Consider the following 18218-nt stretch of genomic DNA (forward strand, 5'->3'; position numbering starts at 1 on the left):
ATGGTAAATTCTATGATAAATTTTTTTATCAATTTTTAAAGGGGAAAAACAGATCAATGAGAAGAAACAAGGGGTGTGGGGAAGCGGAGCAAGAAGGGGTGAAGCGTTCTAGTTGTTTTAATTTATAAAACTCTACTTATAAACACCACTAAAATTATAAAAAATTCCATTAAGATTGAAATTTTAAATAAAATTGTCTGAAATAATTTATATTATTTTGAAATTAAGTTGGCAACATGAAATTAGCTTGAAGTGAAGAAACTTATTCCCAACTACCTAGAAAAATATGTAGTACAAAACTAACAAAAAATCTAAAACTTATTTTTAAAAAATGTAAGTTTGGGCTTCATTCAATTACGGAGCACAAGGTGTAATCAGGTTAATATATTAACGTTGAATTTTTAAATAAAAAACTATCATTAATAATTTTGTAAAATAAATAAAGTGACCAAGTGAAAGTTTCTTCTCATTTAATATTTTCGTAGGTTTTATTTTTACAAACAGCATTTTATTGATTTTGCTGTACAGTAAATGTTCTTCATGCGTAATAGAACTAATTTAAAATTTTCCAATTCTTGTATAAATCTCTGAATTAATTTCTCAAAAATACGGATATATTTTAATACTTTTAATTTTAAAAAATGTTAAAAATATTTTTTTACAAATGAAATAATTTAATTTTAATTATTTTTATAGATATTTTTACTAAAATGTAACTTATAAATTGATATTTACAAATTATTATCGACAAATTGTAATCAGCAACTTGATAATTATAAACGAATAAACCATTCGATTATAATTATCAAGTATATTTATAAGATCCAACTAAACCCTTTTAATTGATTTTTTATAATTACGGACATTAGAGGTTGGTAAAAAATGTTCTTTGGAAAAAAAAAGGATAATGTCAGTAGCAATTTGTTATAGAAATGTAGTTATTTTTAATAGAATTAAGAAAAAATAGATAACAAATGTTTCGAAAATGGTCTGCATATTGAAAAATAAATTGAAGCAAAATGGTTTAATGAATGAAAGAACAGGAAAAATGAATAAAACGGAGATAAACGTAGGGCTAGCTGTATTCTGCTTAAGAAACAAGTTCTTTTTCCGCACCAAATTTCAAAATTACTTCCAAAACTTGCCAAAAATGGCGTTGGTGTCATAAAAAGAAGATAGCATTGCATGTCAGGTTATTCCAACTGGAATATTTACAAAGATGTTTCTTAGTTTCTGACCACATTCGTTGTTGCTGACAAGTCTCTCTCTGCCTGTAGCGCCTCCTGTTGACAAATTTTGTAAACATGATTTATCTGGTTTCCTATAGTCGACACAGCAAACCATGCATTTATAGACCTTTCTTTTTTTCTTTGACTTTTAAAATCGTCGGACATTTCCAGGACCGGTGAGTGATTATGAAAGTGTATTGAAATATAAAAAAAGAAAATGCTAATAAAACAGACAGAAATCATTTTATTATTTCATCATAATAACAACTGTGTACACATTTGTCAAAGCTGTTAAAAAGTTCAACATGTAAAACAACTATACTTCACTGAAACAGTTTCATAATTTTTCATTAGACATTTTAAAAAAAAAATTCATTCAATACCTCGCAATATATTTAAATAATAATTCCAATAAGAATGATTCCATAGTTCTAAGAATCTTTGAACTTTCCTTTTGATTATCCTAAGGCACATATCATATAGATCGCGGAAAATAATTTGCTCCCATTTTAGGAAAGTTTCAAAGGAACAAACAACAAAAAATTCTCAAAATTTTATTTTGAAAGGAAATTTTATTTAAAACCCATTAGTTTTCTTTAAAAAAAAAAAAAAAAACAGACCAGTCATTGCGTAAATACGTCATTAGTTTTCAGTATTGCAAGGTAATAAAAAATGTTAGTCGTTTCTTATGTCTTACGTTATTATAAAACGTAAATTATTAAAAGGTAACTGCCCACGCGAACTGTTTATTATTTTAAGGAAGAGCTGATTTTAAGATAGACTATTATTTCTGTGCTTTAATGCCTTTTACTTTAATGCAGATATGCAGCTTATCGGTTATATGTCATTTGCAGCTTTATAATTGAAGTGAATTAAAAAATATATCGCGTTTTATTAATTCCAACAAAATCTATATTTAATTTATCTAAATTTAATTTTGGAAATTCATTTTAGAGTAATATAAATTAAAAAAGGAAAAATACATTTTTGAAGCAGATTATAATTCTTAACATTTCAAAATAAGAAATCGTTTACGAGTGTACTGAGAATAGTATTTATAAATAGTAAAAAAACGGCGTTTAAATAAAAGTGAGAAAATAAAATTCGAAAAAGGCAATTAAGAAAATTTTAAAGATTTTGATTAAAAATTGTGTAATGAAGCAAAATCATTGGGTGTAACTCAGAAAGTAAAAGTGGGAGCTTTATCAGATCTATAAATTTAACAATTTAAAATAAAAAGTTTAACGAATCTTTGTCAGTTTAAAAGTTAAAATTTTCTTTAATTTTTTTTAATCATCATAAAATAATTTAGTTTCCTTTTATTTGCTAAACACGATTTTGCATACATTTTTTTAACGATGGTAGTATAATCATAATAAATTAATTTAGTTTCCTTTTATTTGCTAAACAATTTTGCATATATTTTTTAAAGATGGCAGTAGATTGTATTTAATTTAAAATTTCAACTAAAATTTCTAGCATATATATTAAAACATTTCTTTTTCTTTGCAGTGAAGCCGTTTTTGGAACTCGATTTATTTCTATAAGAAGTTTGTCCAAATTAGCTTTAAAAATATAATCAAGTCACAAGTAATGCTGTAAACAATTGCCCTTGATATGTCTTTTTAATTAAAAACTATCTCGTTCCGTTAACGAACTGGTTAAGAAAATATTTAGAACTTTAAGCCAGAAATTAAACTAATTTACGAGAATCAATAAAAAGTACAATAAATAATTGATTAGTTGTGAAAAATAAAAGTTGCGAAAAAATTTGAAATCTAATTTCAACATAGAAGAATTATTTGCATTAAAAACTTTGAATGCAAAATGTGTCTTTACCTTAACAGAAGGAAAGTGTCTTAAATATCTCGCTAAAAAATATGTATTATAATAGTATGATTTATATGCTTAGGGCAATATAATGATGAGTCACATTTTAAAATTTTTCCAGTGAGAGTTTTAAGAGAAAACACAGCGATTTTCATGTCGGTAATCATATGTATCTGCGAATCATGTAGTAATCAAGAAGAATTGCGGAATCTATCTGAAGACAATACTAAGTAGCGGATCAATGTAAAAAAAATTTATTTTAGGAAAATGTTGCCAACTTACATTATCCCAGACCTTTTAATGACATTTATTTATATTCTTTTACCATAATAAAAAATGGTATTTCACAACTAATTTTTTTAATAGTCGATCCATTTACTTTAACAAAACTGAAGTTAAAAAAAAACACTATTTAACTGCAAAGAATAAATTGAATAAATTTGAGCATGAGCCTACATGAACATATTTTTTTAGCATTCTACATGAAGCCCATGCACGAATACTTATCAAAGTCCTCAATTTAAATAAATAAAAAAAAAATTACTCAGATTTTCATGTTCATGCGAATCATTCTTACCTTATTTGAAAACTAATACACTTCCAGCCTATTTCTGCTACCAAACGAAGGACACCACGAATAAAATAGAGTGGGAAAAGATACACTTGTAAAACTTTAAAGTTCAGTATCTCAAAATGAAAAAAAAAATGATTTAAGTTTGATCATTATCAGCTTAATTCATTTAAAGTAGTTGATACAATGATAAAAACTTTAAATATCTATTCTTAAATCAACTTTTATCATTTTTCAAAACTTTTAGGCGGTCAAAAAGTATTTAAAATTATGTCAGGCAGTACTGATAAAGTATTAATGTGTTTTTAATTACAATGAAGTACAATATCGAATGTTTTTCGATTTTGAATACTGATACTTGTTTAAAGATGTTTGTTAAAAATTAAATGTGACAAAATCTAAATCAAGATTTTAAAACTTACAGAAAGTGGTAATATAAATTTTATAAAAATTTTTTTTTTTAATTTCATGCTAGGATATTTAAATTTAAAAAAAAAGCTAGTACTGAATAAGATAATATTATGATAGGACTGACCTAAAATACAAGCAAGGGCAATTTTAAAACATGTTTTTCCTTTCAGAAGAAAATTAATTTCAAATCAGAAATGTAAATTTAGAAGAATCAGAAATATATCTACTATATAATTTTTTTTTATTTCAACTTAAAAAGTTTAGACCGAGACTAGAATATTTTAGTTCTTAGAAGTACGCAATTTCTTTTAAACTTCTTCCTTTTTATAGCAGATATAAAATTAAATAAAAAAAAATAGCAGATATATTAAAACTTATCGGCAAACCGTCTATCATTGTTTACATTTATATTTTATCTTCATTAATAATAAATTAATCAGATTATATTTCCTAATAGTCCGATTGATAGTACTTAACAAAATGTAGTGCTATTTTATCTCTTAAAATTTCAGCCTTTATTTTTAATTAAGTAGCTTTTAATATAAATGTGCTTTTTACAAACATTATATTCAATTGCAAACCATTATGTTTACTTATTGAATGGAGGTTATAGTTTTAAATTTATAAAACAATATCCAAACAAATAGTTTTTCCAATAAAAAATGAAACATTTATTTTCTTAAAAATCATTAAAAGACAAATTTATTGTATGCAGCATTTTTTATAATATAACAAATACTAATAATTCCTTTAATTCTAATAAAATCATTACAAACTTAAATGACTTATTTTAAAATAATAATACATTTTAGTTTCCAAGATTTTATTTGTTATAAAATTTTGTTATTATTTAGTTTCCAAATTCTAAATTGCATAAGTAACGAAAATTTATCGAAATTTCTTTAGGAGTAAATTATTCGAACTCTTATATAATATAAGATATACACATAGAATATAAATTTACTTGTTCTGCAAAAACATAATATTTATTGTTTCATTTCTTTTTGAATAATTTTTCGACTGAAAAAAAATCTGTAAGTTATTTTTTTCCATACAATGCAAAACGCTTGAAAAACTTTTAGACATTGTTGGGAAATATCAAGAAAAGTGTTAACCGTTTAATCAATATAATTATATGTCTTATTTGTGAAGACAATATAATAATATGCCGCATTTTCAAATTTGAGCATATTTGGAGAGACGATTTCAATATGGATAATAAGAAATTTTTGAGTGTTATGCTGTTATCTGGTTCAAATTCTGGAAACATGCACCGATTTGGAAACAATACTAAGGAACGTTTGGCGCAAACATGTTAGATTAAAAAAAGTACTGCTTATCAGTGCATTGCCCTTCATATTTTTAAGCAAAATTTTAAAAAAAAATTGAGTAATAAAACGGAGTGAAATGTAGGACAATTCGTAGGAAACATTTTTTTTTTCGTAAAAAAGTTGGTTACAATTCTTTTTGGCCTGCAAAAGAATAAAAATAAAGAAGGGAATCTTTTTAATCTAAACCTATGCAATTTTTTACAATTTAACATTAAAAATATAATTTAAAGAGATACAAAGCACACTTCAATGAATAACTGAAACGAATTTCTCAATTTAGAAATTAATAAAAGACATTCAATGTTTAGGAACACTTCACTAGAAATTCAAGCTAGGAATGCATAAAAGAGATGTTTATAAACAAAAAGCCAGTTTTTTTTAACATTTTATTTGCTTTATAACATTTTAATAAACATATACATCTAGGCCAATTTTCTATAAAAAATAATAATGCGATTTCATTTTATAAGTGATATTATTTTTTAAAATTAAAGTAAACTGTTTTCAATGATTTTCTATTGGTAATTTTTTTATTTATAAAATGTAATACCAGAACTTTAGTTTTAAGCGAGTTATGGGGGTAATTGACAGTTGCAAGTATGTTTGAGCTTGGAATATTTTAACGACTAAACTAAAAGTGTAAATGTATAAAGATTTTGAGCAATAATCTTACGGGCCAAAAATACATTACCTAATATGTCCATATTAATAAAAATGCATTTTTGAAGGCAATATTTATAGATTATACCAGGGAACAATTTTTTTTCTGTTGCATGACATATCTTAGATACTTCTGTATCGCTGTTATCAAATTTGCAATCTGCTTCTCTGAGCTACGTTTTTAGACCATTTTTGTTGAAATGCGCAAGTTTGAAAACGTTATATATCAGAAGAAAAAATGCCATCATACGCCTCTAGGAGCGCTTCTCTATTAATAACTGTTTCTTCGTCTTCTTTTAAACAGGTCGTAATAGGGGAAGTACCCCCAGCCGAGTAAAATGTTTCTGGGTACAGCTTCCAATGAAATTTCAATCCTGATGATGTCCCTTAACTCCCCTAAAAATTTGTCGCAATATTTACTCGACCCCCTGTTGTATTTGTCGACCCCAATTTAAAAAAAATTGGAGATTTAATAACAAAACTAATTTCAGATTTGTAATCCCAACACCCGAAGTAAAAAGATCAAGTATTTGTGAAAATGCAACAAAAAATTTGTTCCTTAGTGTTATTCGTTGTGGAGGTATATTATGTACCATTAATTATATCTCATTTTTTATTTTTTCACATTGTAGGTAATTTCATGTAACTATAGGAAATGATATAGTTTCTTGTACAATGTTTAAAATATCCATTTCAAACAGAATAAGAACAATTAAATTTTAAAACTTTCATAACAGCCAATACTATCAAGCCTTAAAAAACATGCGAAACATTGCAAATTGATACAAATATAAAATCACATGGAATAAAATTTACAAATAGTTTCTGAACAGTATTATTTATATTACAATCTTTCTTTTAAAAACTCTCAAAGCTAGTCGCTTTTTGTTTTTCAAATATGCGAAAGTAGTTGACATATAGCAAAATTGTTAGCTGGACTTTCTTCGAATTTGTTTACAATCCTTATTACAAGTTTTTGTAAAAAAAGTTTGTTCTTGGCGATCGAATAATAATCAATTTTTTTTCCTAATTCTACAGTGGCAGTACAGTATTCATTTTATTATGTTGAACACGCCCACCTTGCACCAGTAAGAAGTTAGTTTTCTTTGGAAATGTTTGATGTATATTTGTAGCCTTATACCCTTCAAGAGGTAGGTCGATTTTTTTCTCTTATTTTGAAAAAAAGGTAGCCAATATAAGTGGCTAATCATTCTACTAAACTGGAAAGATCTTTTTTTTTCGTTCAGTATTAGATTATAGCAGTGATTTGTAGGCAGTCAATTCATTTCAATATGATTTTTTTCCCTTAAATGAGGAATATGATAAACTTTTCTCTTATTTAAGAGACAAACAAATGAAATAATTTGTCTTTTAAATAGAATATACTATTCATGCCTCTTATATAAGGGACAAACAAATTATATATTTTACTTAAAAAACTATTTTTAACATCTATTTGCCTTATTTTTTAAAATTTTGTTATTAAGATTATTCAGATAAACTGTTTAATTTCATTGCATAAAACTTAATAACATGTTAACGTTAGCTACGCGGTTGGTAATATATGTATAAACTCTATCTAATGCGGATATATTCTTTTTAATTGGTGGCGAATTTAGTATAATATTCTTTGATACAGAAAAAATATACAATGCTTGACACAAACTTTTGCGGCTCATTGTAATCGACTAGAGAGACAACGGTATGATTCTGTAACTAACAGCAATTTTGCAATTTTCTAATTTATGGATTTTTCAATCAATTCAAATTAAGTTCACCAACATGAATATTGATATTCCATTCATATTTTGTTAAAATAAATTTAAAAAAACTGCCAACTAATCATATGCCGATCTCTGACTCGTAGTTAATGGACTAGTATTTTCTTGTTAGATAATTTGAATACAAGAGAAAACGTTGAGACATGGTGAAGCAGTGAGCAGATTGATACTTTTATTTGTAAATTCTAAACCGAACATACCATTTTAGGAAAAGAAATAAAAACCAGTTACAAACTCTTTTCCGTCTAAGAAATGTGGTTAAGAATTACAAATTTGGTATCTTCGTTTATATGGTACAACATATGAAAAAATTAGCTCCGAAATATTAATGCGACATAAACTGAAAATTTTGCATCGAATATTAGAATCTGACATCGAATTTCGAATTATAGAAGATTAATGGAAGATTTTGTGACCAATGTTAGGGATTACCCGGTATTAGTCATTGGAAAATGCAATGTCAAACTGCTTTTAGATACTGACGCCGACGATTGGTAAATGTGTGTGGGGTAAAAAAAATCTTTCCAGCTAAACTGAATGGGTGGACAACGGTGGCTACAAAGAGGCAGTCCATACTTTGTCCTCCTTTTTGTCCTTTTTCTTAGTCCTTTGAAGAGTAAAATTTCGACGAGTGTCCTTCACCCCAACATTGGGAGTGGGTAGAACCCTCTGTCAGCTGCGAGTGATGGTGGCGATATCTTCCTCGTCCAGATGCTGAATCTGCATCTCAAAGCTCTGTTGCTGTCGCGGACGGTGATGTCGGCGGAAGAATCGCAACTGCTGGTGGCGATGGTGCTGTTGCTGCTGGTGGAAAGTGGCGGGCGCGGACTGGTGGTGTCAAATGCGGAAAGAGTTCGGTTTCACTCTAGAGGCCTTCAGAGACAGAACTACGCACACCAGTAGTATTCCAACTCCAATACACAGTAAGTAAAGAGACCAAGATATATGACAGTCACCTAAAAATAAAGACAATATTTATTATAAAATAGGTAGGAGTTCCTGAAAAAATTTATTTCTGCTTTAAACGCAGATAAAAGAAAATCCTGTTATGTTTAAGGATTTAACTTCATTTTAAAGAAAAAAATATAAATCCATAAACATTTTAACAATCATCACATTCTGTTTCTAAGTAAATTAATGTATAATCTGTTTCTTAAGAAATAGAGTAGTTAAATAGAGAGAGCAATGGTGGTTCAGGGATTAGAGCATTATCGTCCCAATGTGATGACCAATGATCGAATCCCAGCGATAGCTGGTCGATAACGAATTCCACACCCGGCTCGCACCAACCACAGTGCTGACGTAAAATATTCTCAGTGGTAGATGAATCATGGGTTAGAGTTCCCTTGCCGCCAGGCTAACCGTTGGAGGCTCTCGTTGGAGGTTCCATGTAACGCAAATTCGGGTCAGTTCCATCAGAAAGTCTTCAACGAAAGCAGAATTTCACACATTACTTGATCCAGGAGTTCCCTTGTCTTCTGGATTGGGATCAAAATTACAAGGGTACGTAGTTGAGCATTGGGAATCGTAAACTCAGAATTGGGTCGGCTGTTTATCGACGGTTATAAACTATCTAAATAGATATATTTTGTAATAGATAATCGTAAAGTTAAAAAAAAAACTAATTTTAGTATAAAACAGTTTTTGCACCTGAAAAATAATATACTAATTAACTACTTGAAATTTTGTCTCTTTGATATTTATTTATCGCCTCCTTACACAATTACTCAATATCAATAATTTTTTTAAAATATGTTGAACACGAGAGCAAACAAAAAATGAAAGACCTAAACAAAAAAACGAATTCCAAAGGGTTTATCTCACAACCTGCCCTTCACCATGTAATCATGCCCTTTTGTTAGAACTTAAATCCCTACCGACTACTCTTACTCGCAATCTTAGTTTTATTATTGTTCCTATTCTCGCAGCTAGGCGTCTTCATCTAAATCCAGCTTTATCCCAGGTTGAAATCTAAAACAGAAGGTTGTGATAGGGAAAAAAAATTGCAACCTAGCGCATTTCTTTTATATCGAATACCTAGGAGGTAACTGATGAGAGGGAATTTTTTTCCCCTTTCTTCACCATTCAAGAAATGTTTCAGTTTGTTTTGAGGAGAAAAAAAAGAGGGACGAGTTTAAAAAGGAATTGGAAGAAAAATACAAGAATCGGTCACTTGGGGGTATAATAAAAAATGATTTCGCTTAGGTGGATTTTGATTTGTTGATACATGATTTGTCAATTATTTAGAAAATTAATTCGTTACAGATTAATATTGTTATGTAAGTTACGTCGAACAACTCGCCTTCCATTTTAGTTTTCCAATTGTTAAAAAATCGTTTAGATTTCTGAATTTTATTTTTGAATATTACTTCTAATTGCTGACTGTATACATGAGTGGTCGAGGAATTGATCTCATACCAAGAAGGTCCTGGGTTCGAATTTCACTTCGGGCATAGACATAACTTCTCACTCTGTGTGTGTATTTGTTCTAAATATCATTCTTGTGTTGTTGGAGTGACGTTGATCCACCCATACAGTGACCACGAAAAAGAGATCAACAATGCTACCCGTTATGCACCACAAGACCATATGTTTCCAAACGTGGTGGGCATTGAGAAAAAAAACCTTCTCCAGTTTGACAATTTCAATTAATTTCAGTATTTCCAAAATCGATATTAATAATAATAAGTGATAATCTTTTAGACATCTTAAATTAGATTTATTTCCTAGTTAAATTATTTTACCTAAAGCTGTTTTTCGAAGGATCGTAGTCGCATGAAATAATGCTTTTTTGCGAATATGTTATTTTCATAACTGACGTGAGTTAGTAATAGTTGCACATGACCGTAAGGCAAAGTTTAGCCTATCTTTAGCCAGCGGCCTCTATGTTTATTCTCAAAGTGGCTTTAAACGTCAATATGGGGGAAAAGCCACATTTTTGAGAAAATGAAAAATGTTTGATGTCTAATTTTTTAATATTTAGAAACTTACTCCACTTTCGCCTTATCTGGGCTCATAATAAAATTTGCAAAAAATGGGAGTAAGGCATTTATATTGATAATTTTCATCTAGATGAAAAAATGCTGCCAAATGGGTAATTTCTTAAAAAAAATTAAAAACCTTCGAAATATTTTAGTTATTTGTTCGTTCTAAAGCCCAGATAATTCTTTACAGCAAGGTGGCATATACAGTATAAAATTATAGCTATACTTCAAGTGTTAAGTGTAAAAAATTATAGCTTCACTTAAACTATAGTTTTTTTTTATACTATTATTGGCGAAAGAGCTTCCAAAAAACTTAAGAAAAGATATTTAACTGTCTAATACACTACCTGGCTAAAAGTTTCCATACATTCACTTAAAGAAATAGAGTGTCTTATAGTATGAAGGCGTTTTTCATTTTTGCCCAGGATTTTTTAGTTCTTGTGGTTGGAAACATGAATTCGGAGATTTCCGTTGCAATATTTCGGCAAAGGACCATTTCTCTTCCAGCAAGAGCAGGATAATTGCCCAATTTTATTGAAATGGGTATTCTGGCCAGGCATTCGCAGAGCCTTTTAATAAATTCCATCGAGCCCAGTTTGGATGAATTAGAGCCAAAAGTTAGGTAGAGAGCGAAATGAGTCATCTTCATTGCCACCACTTACTTCAGATGCGATGGTCACCTGACAGTCAATTCTCTGGATCACTTATCTAAAACTGGTGGAAAATCTTTGACGAGCTCAAACTGTCATCGATGTAAAAAGTGGACCAACATCATATTTAAACATGATACAGAACTCTTCAAGTTAGAACCACTGGTTGTCCGGATAATTTAAGGTAGACAGCAGATACTATGATTTTAAAAGCTAACGGTGCTGCCCTGTTTTATCCAAATACTTGCAAAAAAGAGGCAAGATTGAACCTTTCATTTCATGTCTGTTACCGCAAGTAGAAGACATAAACTTGAAATTGGGCTTTTGGCAGTTGACTAATTAAAAACTATATAAAAACTTTCCTTTAACAGGTCTTCTTTTCTTAGAAGGTAAACAGGATCATTTCTCATTTAAGCCATTCCATTTGGCAAATATTTTCATTTACTTATTACAGATTTTACTTATGCGGATGCTCATTTTCTGGATCTCTAATCCAAGGCAAATTGATGAATTGAAAGGGGGTGGGGGAATGAACATAATAAAAACAGTTTGGAATATGAAGAAATGAATGTGAAAGAAGGAAGATTTAAATGAGAAAGAGATATAAATCATCTCATATAATACTTGAAATTCTTACACGTTGGTCTCCCGTTTGTAAGAAAATAGATTATCAAAATTCTTAAATTCAATTTAATGAATGTTTTAGTTATATTTTAGAACAATTGATAGTATGGTATGCTTGTTCAGTTTCGAAATTAGACTTTTACACTCAATATTAAGGATAATGTCTGCTGCGTAATCTAATATAAATTTATTTCTCAATTTGAAAAAAAAATCATTTCTTTCTCAACACTCTTTAAAAATGTGCATTATAACAGAAATTTAAATTAAATTTGCCTTAGCAGTTAAGCGAAAACATCATACGTTTCAAGATTAAATTTTAGTAGTGGAACGCATCTCAAAATACAAAATGAATTATTACCCAGACTTCAAATAAACGTCGCAAGCTATGAAAATATTGCCTACAATTTCGAAAAATTTTTTTTTACCATATCATTATACCGCAAGAGGAAATCTAAATCAATGTTCTTTTTTTTTAAAAAAAAAACTCATTTCATGGCATTAAATGTAATATTACTTAATACAACTTTCTAGAAATTTTCATTAAAAAATGAATACGAAATTTCAAAACGTATTTAGATAGCTCTTATTCTTCCAAAAATAAAATGAGGAAAAAAAAATTAATCACTATTTTTAAAGGTATTTGGGAAAACCATGCTCATGTTTTCAAATCCTTAAGAAAGAAAGAAAAAGAGAGGAATTTGATTTGAGAAAACACAATGCCGAGCCAGCAATAAGAGATATTGTTTCCTCACTCAATTAAGTTTTCTCTTCGATTATTTTTTTTCCTTTTCTTTTCCTGGTCTTTTCATCCCCCATAGGGTTAACCCGCATTCAATTTAGATCTGAATCTACACAGAGCTTTTTCATTCATTAAAAATTTGTTTTTATGGATTTTTCCCTAAAATAAGACTGCATCTAATTTAAATTACTGATCCCCTTTTTTTAAAAAATAAACTGAAAAATAAATGTGCAGACGGAGTGAAAAATGCAATTTTTTTACGTGCACCAAAGATTTAATTGGATTTTTCATTTCAAGCTTTTCAATTATTTCAATGTTTTTTTTAGTGGGACAATGTTCCCGAAACGCTAAGTAAAAGTGTCTTTCATCTAGTGACACTTCTTCGGGAAGGGCTTAAGTACTTTATTTATTTATTTGCATGCAAGTGACATAAAGTTTTAATATTGTCATTTAGTATTTATTAAGGTTGTTGTTTAGATAAAGATCACTAAGATAATTATTAACATAAAAGTCAGCCCTAATTCAATGTTAATACCACGGAAGAGGAATTATTTTACTGCTACAATAAAAATAAATTGAAAACGAAAGAAATTTTTCAAGATATCTTTTTGAATAAATATTAATTAATTAAAATCCGGATTTAAAGTAGCATTTTCTTGAAAAAAAAACTTCTTATATAATTAACTACTTGATGATCGAACGATTATTAAAATTGAAGTTTGTAAAAGATTAAAAAGCATAGAGAGCTTAAATAAGCATTCTAGTACAAAATTAGTAATATTAAATACAATAATGAATTTAATATGTATATTTAATTTTAAAGGTGCTGTTAGTAGAAATAAGAACAAAAAATATACTGGTTTGAGTAGATTTTGTTACGAATTATAATAGCAGAACCTCGTTTTTTCGGAATTCATTAATCTGAATATACACTCTATAACAAAAAAATCAACGCACCAAGAAGCAATCATCCGATTGCTTTGAAATTTCGTATGCATGAATGTTTTGAACAGATATGGCTGGAATGATGCCGACTGGGGACGTATAGTCTTTAGCGACGAATCCCGCTTTCAACTGTGTCCTGACGATTCATCGAAGACGTGTTTGGAGACGCACAGGGCAGAGGGGGGATCCTGCCTTCACTATTGCACGCCACACCGGCCCTCAACAAGACATTATGGTCTGGGGTGCCATTTTCTTTGATAGCCAGACTCCTTTGGTCGTCATTAGAGGTACACTTACTGCACAGCGGTACGTCGACGACATCCTAAGACCTGTTTTGCTACCGTTCCTTTTGCAGCTCCCTGGGCTGGCTTTCCAGCAGACAATGCCAGACCACATACGGCACGTGTTGCTATGAACTGTCTGCAAGCTTGTCAAACTCTTCCTTGGCCTGCCAGATCACCAGATCTCTCTCCCATCGAGCATGTCTGGGATATGATGGGAAGGCGATTGCATTTGGCACGGAATGTTGATGACCTCGCTTGGCAATTGGATCGAATTTGGCAGGAAATACTGCAAGAGACCATTCGGGAGCTTTATCGGTCTATGCCACACCGTGTGGCAGCTTGTATCCAGGCTAGAAGCGGGTCAACACCTTATTGAACTTGTTACTGTAAGTCTGCAATAAATTATTTAATTGTTCTGAAGTTTTAATCATTTACTATTCTGTACATTGTCTTCCTATCCACCAATTTTCGTTTCAATCGGACAACTCCTTCATGGTGCGTCGAGTTTTTGGTTATGGAGTGTATCAGAAAATCCAAATTCAAAGCTTTCCTTCATTTTTCGTTCTCTGCTACGCGGCATATAATATTATGTGAGCTGGCATTATGAGAATGCTTACAAGTCTTGTAAGAAAATATAAATCTATGAAATTATTTAATGATTTTGAAATGGGTTCTGCTTCTCAAAAACGAGCGAAGGAATACTACAAGTAGAGCAATAATACAAGTGTGTTCTAAAATAAAATATTTTTATAAATATTGGGCTAAAAAGCATTTATTAAATGGTTTTATGCAGCCGAGGTGGCTAAAGAGATAGAGCAATTGCCTCCTCACAATGAGGTAACCCAGGTTCAAATCCCGCCAATGGCTGGACGATACGAATTTTGCTTCCAGCTCTCACTGATCACGATGCTGATGTAAAATATCCTCAACGGATCATACGTTAGAATCCCCTAACCAAACGGCTAGAGCCGCGTTGGCTCAGAGGATAGAGAGCTCGCCTTCCAATGAGGTGAACCGGGTTTGAATCCCAGTCGATACGAACTTCGCATCCGACTAACATGGACCACAGTGCTGACGTGAAATATCCTCAGTGGTAGACGGATCATGGGTTAGAGTCCCCTTGCCCGTCAGGCTAACCGTGGGAGATTCTCGCGGTCTTCCTCCGTATGTAACGCAAATGTGGGTTAGCTCCATAAAAAGTCCTCCACGAAGGCAAATTTCTTCCAATACTCGATACAGGAGTTTCCTTGTCTTCTAGATTGGGTTCAAAATTACAAGGCGACGGAGTTGAACATTAGTAGTCGTAAATCCATAAAATTGGGTCGCCTGTACATCGGCGGTTAGTGCTCGACTTTAGTGATAGTGCTTGTAAGAGGATGGGGGACCACTTTTATCAGGCTGCGAAATGATGGATGGTGTGCGGTATCGGTTCTTCTTTAAACTGTTCTGCCGTAGAGTGCTCAACTTTGCGTGCAGGTCGTTGGGCTACCGAAGCGGGGGTGCCATCCCCTTTGCAGAGGATCAAAATTGTGATGGCATGTCTTCGGATCATCCTCAGGGATGTTTCCCAAACCGTCGCCAACAGCCCATTGTGCAGCTCTAGTGCGACGTAAATGAACAACAACAATCATCAGCGGTTATAAAATAAAATAAAATAAAATAAAACCAATGGACCAATCATAGCAGGCTTTCACGGTTTTCTCTCTCCAAATAATACAAATGAGGTTAGTTCCCTCAAAAAAGTACTCCACGAAGGCTAGTTTGTTACAATGTTTAATCCAGAAGTTCTCTTTTCTTCTGGGTTGGGTTCAAATTTACAAGGCTACGGAGTTGAACATTGAAACGCAGTTTAACAGAAGAACGAATACCAAAGCTTCGACTGCTTTTCATGTTGAGTTTTAGCATTGAATGCACAGTAAATTGCAATCAATGCTAATCATACAATATTTTCAGCTTACTTAGGGGTGTACAACCTTTTTGAGTTATGGAACATTCGGACAGGAAATTGACCAATGAAGGGCCGCATGCCCAAGCGTTTAGAGAGACATGTTTACGGCAATTACATTAATTTGCATTAAAACATCTTTGTATTTACATCTTTTTATCAGTAAACTTAATATGTATGTACATTTCATTTAAACTAAAAGAATGCAAAACTTATTATTGTTTAAAAATATTCTTTCATCATGAAGAAAAAGAATGTAATAAATAAAAACAATGGGAAAAGTGATAGTTTTTTTTTGAGGAACTTAAGTGACAAAATACATTTTGTAGTTCGCGATGACGAAGCAAATATTGTCAAGGTTCTACGACTTAGAGAGCATATAACTTGTTATATTCATACTCTGACTATTGTTGTATCAAATGCATTAACATGTCAAAGGTCTGGTAATGATTTAATATCTGCAAGAATAATTGTTGGACACTTCAGAAATTCTGCACGATCAAGTTCAAGATTAACAGCTATTGAGGGAAAACAGCTTAATATTAAAAAAAATAGCTAGGACAAACAATAACAACTCAATGAAATAATACTTTCTGCATATTTGAACGACTAATTGAACAAAGAAATGCTGCTTTCACCCATATTTGTTGCACTAAAATTGCATTTGATCAAAGAAAGACGAGGAGTGATGTGTTTTCAGGTAGGTAAACAATAAAGGAATCTCCTATGCAAGATTTGAAAAAGATATTGAAGTAACTATTTAGCAACTACTTTAGATCGCCGCTATAAACTTGCTTTCCTTGACATTAGTGATAGAAAAAAATGTCGAAAAAAGTTGATTTCAATAATACAAATAAATAGTAGAAGTCATGATAATTCAGAATCTGGCTGACATACTTTATTTACGTCGCACTCTGCACAATGGGCTATTGATCTTAAGAACATTCCCGAGGATAATCCGAAAGCATGCCATCGCAATTTTGATCCTTTGAATTGGGGATTACTCCCTTTACAAAGTCGAGCACTTTACGGCAGAACAGTTTGAAGAGGACCGATACCGCACACCATCCATCACTTCGCAGGCTGATCAAAGTGGTCACAAATCCGCTTACTGACAGCAGTCAGTGATTCTTAACTTCGGAGTTCTACTGGAAACCGTGTCTTTACGATTAGTTCACTGCGGGACAATTCTGAATCTGAAATAAACATGTTTGGAAGTGCTAAAAAGCCAGAAGAATCACGTTTATAATTGTGGGAATATTTCACAGAAATCACAAACAAAGAATCTTCGGCAGATCGCTCTGAAAATTTGCCGGCTAAAGAGTTTGAAAAATACATCAACAATTCGAATAGAACAAATTGTCTGTTGTATTCGGTGGAGGGAGAATAACAAAATATTTCCGAGATAATCCGACATGTCCAAATACTCCTTATCTGCTCCAGGTAGCAGTATATATAGCGAAAGGTTGTTTTCCGAAACTGGAAATGCGCATGAAGACAAAAGGAATAGAATTCTTCCTCAGAAACATTGGTTTTCTAACATCGTAACATTTAAAATTGTGTGATAAATGAGCAAACTGAAGTGAAATAAATTTATCTTGCATATGGAAGCATAGAAAACATTTTACAGTTTGTCAAGTATTGACCTAAAACATTTTATCACGTGACAATAACTAACCTGGAATAAATGTTATGACTTTAATTATCTAAAAGAAATATTTAAAATTCGGATATGGGGTGAACGTGCGAGCAATGAGTATTCACCTCATATTTTAGTTTATAAGAATTAAATAATAAATATTCAGCTTTAATTTATATTTTTGACTAGCTGAATGCCCTTTTTCCTTTCCCTTTATGTAAGAAATCAACAAATCGGCACTGAACAGCACAATGAAATCATGAACAAAACTAAAAGATAACTAATAAAGCTGAAATAATTCCAATGTTTTTTTATTTTATTTATTACTATTTGTTGCCCTTTCTGGTGGCTTTATGTTATTAGATTTAGCGAAAGCCGCTTTAGTAGTTCATCCCATCAAAATAAAGATTAATTAACTCTGTTCAGTATCATCTGGCATAATGCTGTTGCTCTAGGCTAACTCAAATGCACCACTTAAGTTGTACCACAATTAAGCAATTTCCTCCTGATCTTATATATTTGAGGGGCCATAAAAACTAATATCCATAGTCCATATAACAAAAATGCACTGTATTGATGCAGTATAACGCTAATT

The 18218-nt window shown here is 31.0% G+C and overlaps 1 protein-coding gene across 1 annotated transcript in view; it reads right to left on the reverse strand.

The window, feature by feature from the left end:
* Positions 1 to 1455: 1455 nt before the first annotated feature.
* The window catches only part of LOC107456025 (LHFPL tetraspan subfamily member 6 protein), a 238722-nt gene continuing 221959 nt past the window's right edge, over positions 1456 to 18218 (reverse strand). The window contains exon 3 of the mRNA XM_016073790.3: positions 1456 to 8769. Within this exon, the coding sequence (XP_015929276.1) occupies positions 8651 to 8769 (119 nt within the window). The 3' untranslated portion in view covers positions 1456 to 8650. The remainder of the gene's footprint in view (positions 8770 to 18218) is intronic.

Source organism: Parasteatoda tepidariorum, chromosome 3 (genome assembly GCF_043381705.1).
Source record: "Parasteatoda tepidariorum isolate YZ-2023 chromosome 3, CAS_Ptep_4.0, whole genome shotgun sequence".
In the NCBI taxonomy this organism is placed as follows: Eukaryota; Metazoa; Arthropoda; class Arachnida; order Araneae; family Theridiidae; genus Parasteatoda; species Parasteatoda tepidariorum.